The sequence below is a fragment of the Seriola lalandi genome, unplaced genomic scaffold, assembly GCF_002814215.2.
Source record: "Seriola lalandi dorsalis isolate HSWRI2012SDOR001 ecotype SW California unplaced genomic scaffold, Sedor1 jcf7180002054656, whole genome shotgun sequence".
In the NCBI taxonomy this organism is placed as follows: Eukaryota; Metazoa; Chordata; class Actinopteri; order Carangiformes; family Carangidae; genus Seriola; species Seriola lalandi.
In genome coordinates, this window is record NW_019525209.1 from 425,867 (window position 1) to 432,559 (window position 6,693).

Sequence of the window (6,693 nt, forward strand, 5' to 3'; positions counted from 1 at the left end):
AACACCTCACCTTCGCCTCCTCCTCTCTCCACCCTTCCTCATCTCTCCACCATCTATCCTCCTTTGCCTCCTCGCTCCCACCATCTGCTCCAGGGCTGAGCTATAATCCAGTTTTGCTTTAAAAAAAAAAGGAGGTGAAGGCCTCACACACACCTGAGATTTCACTGTGACGCATGACGTTGTTTAAAAGCAGGTACATCACCGAACCATTGTATGGAGGATTCTTTTAGCATGGTCAGAGTGCAATGGCTTCACACTTTTACGGGTTTTAAACACGACAGTTGCGCTTCTGGCACCCTTCATCTTCCAATTAAATGCTGAATGAAACCTGGTCGTGACTTGAGAACTGCATGCAGTCGCAGTACTCTCTGAGAATGCCTTTTCTTTCTATTAACGGTGTGTGTGTGTGTGTGTGTGTGTGTTTATGGGACAATACACACAAATCCTGTTTTCTTGAGTCCCCACTCATGACGGATGTCCTGAGTGTCATCTATGTGTTCTTAACATGTCAAGAAAACCTTGAACCGGCCACTCGTTCAGATCTGATGCCTCTTTCTTCCTCCCCCTGCGCAGATGTGCATGCAAAAACGGCTTTTTGATAAAATCCCGCTAGATGATTGCAGATCTAATGAGGGCAATTTGTGCTGTAGGCCTGGTCTAATTGATCATTATGGTGTGATAAGATAAGAATCGGTGTAAATGGATGCAGCAATCGAGTTTCCTCTTCCAACCGTGAAGGTAATTCTTCATAGAGCTGGTAGCGCAGCAGGCCACAGCTGAAGACGGCCGGGAGAGGAGAAGGAAGGTTTGACCGTCCGCAGTCACACAAGTGCTCTTATACTGAAGAGCTCAAACAGTTACCTGAGAATATAGATTGGATGTTTTTTTTTTAAAATGGCAGTTCTAATGGAGTAAAAGGTGCATCCTTTTATGTTATAATATAAGGGGAGGGAAGGAGGTACAATGCTCATTTCAACCTTTTTCAGATAATATAAATTATTATCTTAAGAGTTATTTCATTAATTAAGAATTCATTTGACCTCACTGTACTTACTGACTTGCTAACTGTCTGTAAGCCTAAGCTAATGCTATAACAACTTATGTAAATCGTTTTCGTAACATCTGCTGTTTAAAAGCTATGAGCTAACAGCTAAAAATAAGCCAGTTTTACAGTATAATGAAAGGTAAGGCAATGTTAGAGTAATGTACAGTATCCTCGTGTTTTATTATAACATTTATGGAGCCTAAAAAACTATTGACGATGGGCGGATGTCTGGAATAACACATCTTTAGCATTCAGTAAATTTGCAGACAATCTCGTTTCTTTAACGAAGACACTGTCCATATTAAATTTAAGTCATTTCTAAATCAGACATAGTAATGTGGAAAACACAGATTCAAAGATCTATTAACTCTCTTTCAATAGATCAACATGGTTCCATTTTTGCGGACCAGATGACATTAAAGAACCGCTGAATTTATAAATAGATAAATAAATGATCTAATCAAACATCCAATCAAAATCTTGTGCCACAAGTTGAGAGATTGATCATAAAAATCAAACTAGTGTCTGGTTGTCATCGTGTCTTGCATATATTTTATTTGACAACCTCTTATTCTTCAATTTCATACAAAAAAAATGACTTTTTTTATTTAAGTGAATATTTGGAGAAATTAGAGCGGAGAAATACAGACTCTCCAACTGAAAGCTCTTAATGTTGTTATCAAAAGGAAGATGTGCAATGTATAATACAGTATAATGCAGTATGTAGGCTTCACTTTATCTAATAACAAATCTAGGAGACGGGTGTGTAGACATCCCGTCCAGTCGTTATGGAAACAAGAGATGGGTGTGGGAGGGGGAGGTGGAACGAGAGGGAGTGATGAGTGCATCTGAGTGTATATGCGTGCTGGTGGGTGGGTGGGGTTTGCTAAGCAGCTATGGCCATCTTGCTGTCCTTCCTTCTTTGTCTGTCTCTCATATGGATGTATTTTTTTTCCTGTCTCTACCAAACCCCCTCTCTCTTGTCTTGTGTCTGTGTTCGTTGATCTCTCTCTCTATCAATGTGTGTCTATATGTGTGTGTCTGTCTGTGTGTCCTTCCCCGTACCTTCCTCCTCCTCTTCCTCTTCTTCTTCTGTCCCTGTCTTCCTTATTCTGTCGCTGTCACTGACTCTCGCTGTCTCCACCTTCGGTGAAACTCGACAGGAGCACCACCCGGTAAAGTTCTTCCTCTGTCATCTTCCTCCTCCTCCTCCTCCTCCACTCTGTCCCCTGCTCTTCATCACCGGATCAAATTAGCTTCTCTCTCTTTCTTTCTTTGTTCTTCTGATCGTTCGTACTCATTCTCGCCGCATCGTTGCCACTTGTTTTCTTCTCCGCTACCATGCCAACAAACCACGGGAAACCAACTACACAGCTCAGCAGGGTTGATTTAAAGTGTTTGATTTGTTGCCCACAAAATTCCACTTTTAAGGAATTTTCTAGTTCCAATTTCCGTTTTATATAAATTAGCATCAAAGTGATACTCCACGCACATCTCTATCTGGTTATCAACCTGTCGCACCCTGTAGGCTTGAAAGGTGGCTTTAAAGACTTTGTGCTCATTTTAAATTCATGCAGTTCAATGGATTATTAAACTGAAAATTACTTTGCCACTGGCCGTCAGTGCATACTCAGAACCTAACGGCGGTTTTCACATACTGACGCACCTGCTTCCTGTTCATCAATTTGGTCGTCTCCTGTCTTAAATCATGTTGGCGTGTTGTTACATGTGCCAGTGAGAAGATAAAAATACATGTAGTCCAGGAGGTTCAGGTAGAGTAATACGTCTATGTGTTTGAAGGCTTATCGGAGCAGTTTATAATCACTAATCAATGTCATCATTCATTTCCTGGTGAATGAGAATAAAGTAAATGATACTAAGAGGCAGGGTTTTACACATTTAGAAAGTTACCTCAGCGGCGGTCATTTTATTCTCAGTCTTGACGAGAAGACACAGTCGCATTGTAAAATAAAATAATCTACCACAATGCATTTGTACTTGTAGAACAGTCTGTGGACTTTTCCACTGTTGACCGCCATTGTAGACAAGAATCCAGGCTTTTAACAGCTGCCCTGCTCCGTGACGGACGGAGAGTATGGAAAACCTTTTTACTGCCACCTTTTAGTCCTACAGCTGCTGAGAGTTTGATAATCAAACTTACTGGCGTATCTTTGTATTTTAAGGAACCACCCCGTATCAGTCAAACACCTCTTAAGTAGTGGTGACAGAACGTTGAAACAGCAGACTTTACATACGCAAACATCAATATCGAGAGTCAAAGAGCTGTATGCTAGTGTGTGTGTGCGGTTGTGTGCATGTGTGAGTCCTTATGTGTGTGTGTGTGTGTGCGTAGGGATGTTGTTAATTCCTAACACCTATGGCCTCACTGGGCTTTACTCTAATACTCTCAAGCTGCCCTGATAGAGAGACCTCAGTCCTACTCAGCTTCAAAGGAGGAAGGCCTATTGATCATCGATTGAAGCTCACTCTTGCACACACACACACACACACACACACACACGCACACACGTAGAACTGCCGAGGCTCAGACTCAATCAATCAGCCTTGAATTGAATCGTCTTACGTTTTCTGCCACGGGAACTGAGTTCATAGTTAAAGAGCGAGCCTTGATGGACGACCTCTCTTCTGCTCAGGCTTGGCGGGCGTCCAGACGCCTCCTGCCTTGTGTTTTTTTTGAAAATGGCCCATCCACTTACAGTAAAGATCAACTCGGCTATTTACTCCCTTGACACCCCAATTTTTCCTCACTGATATTGGTTTATGGGCGCACAAATCATGAGCAGAATGTTCACTTATGGGCTTCGGAGAGGAAACAAGCGCATTAAAACACACTACTACTGAAGGAGTTTGTCTTTCGCCCGTCAGTCGTTTCCTGCGTAAAACTCATGGCTCGTTTGACTCTAGTGTTGCAACGTGTTTGTTTGTGTTACGACATGCGATGTCTTGTTCTGCGAAGGGACATCACATGTCCGAAAGAGTCTCGCATAGCCTCCGTTTCCATGTCCTCGTCTCCTTCAGTTCAGGGTTGCTGTCCTGACCGAAGAAAAAGACGATAACATCTTTTCAGAAATTTGGAATTAAATGAAAGGAAGCTATGTGAAACGTATCAGAAACAATCCATTTGGTGTTAACAAAGTCATAGGATTATAATGACATAATCCTAACCATGTAAGATTTACAGCCCACGCTTCATGTTCCCACATCTAAAACTCCCATTTCTTCCGAAGAACCAAACAGCGTGTCACTGAAAAAGAAAGAAAGAGGTTTGGCTGGGCACTCTGCCGGGAGATGCCTGTCAATATGGAATGAGTGAATGTTTATTGTATGTATTGATGGTGAAGACTATAATATATAATGATGATGATGATGATGATGCTTCTTGATGTCCATGAAACCAAACGGTCGGGCGACTGATCGCTTTCCCCTCGCACCGGTTTCATGTTTGACGCAGTTTCTTTTCTCTGCAGAAGAAGAGACTGTAAGAGCTGTGAATGTCCACACGAGTGCAATGTACTGTTTTAATACACGATTACTGCAAGCGTCATATCATGTGTTGTCTCACTTAGAGGTTATGTCTATGATACATTCAGCTTTGAGGACATACCCCTCACATCCACCTCTTACCCACCCTCAAAAGGGTTGGGTAAGAGCCCCTTGCGATTGTTCCATCTCCTCATTCCTCCACTCCGCTCTCTAATTTTCCTCTGGCGCTCTTGTTGTTCCTTGGCTGAACTCTAGGGGGAGCAGCAAGGGAAAAGACATCAGTACAATCAAGTCCCTTCGAGTGCTGAGGGTGCTGCGTCCTCTAAAGACCATCAAACGTCTCCCCAAGCTGAAGGTAGGCCCGGGAAGGTCTGTTGCTGCGTCTCAGTTCAGGGGCTGCTTGCGTCTAGTTTAGTTCCCTGAACAACCACAGAGAAATAAAGATTTCTTTTGCAAGTATTTGACGAACATAACAAGTGAATCTTGTTTGCATGTATCACAGTGCATCACAGTTCTTAAAGGATGCAGCCCCTGAAGTGGAACAGTGCTAACAGTAATATCTCTCTAACCCAAAATATGTCTGCAGCAGTTATTTTAGTCACTGGGACAATGACGCACGAGCTCTTTTATTTCCTAACTTACTTTTCATTGCTTTTGCCATGAGTTTTATTTTCTTGTGATAACATCACATCCACCCGAGTAACTGCAGAGATCCCAAAAGGTGGCGGCATTGCTGAAAATAGGTCAGACGGGGTAAAAACCCAAACCGTCTGATTGTAAACAAACCCACAACTTAGCCACATTTATGTACAAGAGAAAACCAAGGCTAATGGTAAAATGATCATTGACATCCATTACAGTTTACAGACCCGATTTGTGGTTGTAATTAATTGTAGTTTTTCTTGAAACCATCGGCACAGATAACATCCTTTCTCTGGTGGTTGATTGACAGAATTATGGGAAATGTAGGCAGTGTTTATTAGGCATTTGATTATTACTTGAAGGAGACGATGGGCAAAAAATAACTCAATATCACAAACTAATTGAACTTTGTAGTACAGAAGGGTTGATTTGTTCCTAAATGGTGCCACAGTGTTTTTATTTTATTTTGTCTTTATGATCATATGCTGAATTCTCATTTAAATCCACTATAAATTGTTGATTTCTATGATTTTACAGTGCAGGAATGTTATCAGGAGAGTGACTCTTGATCATTTTAAAATACAAATACAACATGAAGTGTGTGTTAATCAGCCTGGCTGCTAAAGTGTATTCATAAACGCCTCTATCTGTTTCCCGCAGGCTGTGTTTGACTGTGTGGTCAACTCTCTGAAGAATGTGCTGAACATCTTAATCGTCTACATGCTCTTCATGTTCATCTTCGCTGTTGTGGCCGTGCAGCTGTTCAAGGGTCGTTTCTTCTACTGCACGGACGAATCCAAAGAGTTTGAGCGCGACTGCAGGTCGGTTCAGAAACACCACGAGACAGAGCTGACAACTATCGACTATTGTGACATTTTTCAAGCAGAGATAGTGTTACAGTGCCAGTGACTCTCAAATTACAGGATTTTGTGATTTAATTTTTCGTGTATTGTTGTAAACTAAATGTTTTTTAGGTATTTGGACTTTTAGTCGAACAAAATGAGACATTTCAAAACAAAAAAGTAATCGGCAGATTGATCCATGTTGAAAATAATCATTAGTTGCAGCCCTTACAAACAAAACATGACTCAAACCTGTGATGAAATACAGATTCTGCAACATGTTGAGCACTTTTCAGTAAAGAAACACATTTCATTCAGTATGAAGGAATTATTTTTAGTCGTTATTACAAGTGAGTTTTTTTATACAGCAAAAAATAGCAATCTCGTAGACTGTAAGTCTATGACCAAGACTTGTGCTCGTTACGTGCCACAGATACTTTTGCACAGAGAAAAACATAGCGATGTGCTAATGAGAAAAAACACTGAACATGACTGAGTCCTTTGACCGGGTGAATCAGTTGTGAAGATGCTGCCACCTAGAGGAGTCAATGAGAAGCTGAAACTCTACAACACAATCTTATTTTGAGTTTTCATGTTAACCCCTGTGTGTGTGTGTGTGTGTGTGTGTGTGTGTGTGTGTGTGTGTGTGTGTGTGTGTGT

The 6,693-nt window shown here is 41.5% G+C and overlaps 1 protein-coding gene across 1 annotated transcript in view; it reads left to right on the top strand.

The window, feature by feature from the left end:
• The window catches only part of cacna1ab (calcium channel, voltage-dependent, P/Q type, alpha 1A subunit, b), a 96,264-nt gene that overhangs the window by 44,926 nt on the left and 44,645 nt on the right, over nucleotides 1–6,693 (top strand). Inside the window, exons 29-30 of the mRNA XM_087177806.1 lie at nucleotides 4,805–4,904; nucleotides 5,852–6,012. Of these exons, the coding sequence (XP_087033932.1) occupies nucleotides 4,805–4,904; nucleotides 5,852–6,012 (261 nt within the window). The remainder of the gene's footprint in view (nucleotides 1–4,804; nucleotides 4,905–5,851; nucleotides 6,013–6,693) is intronic.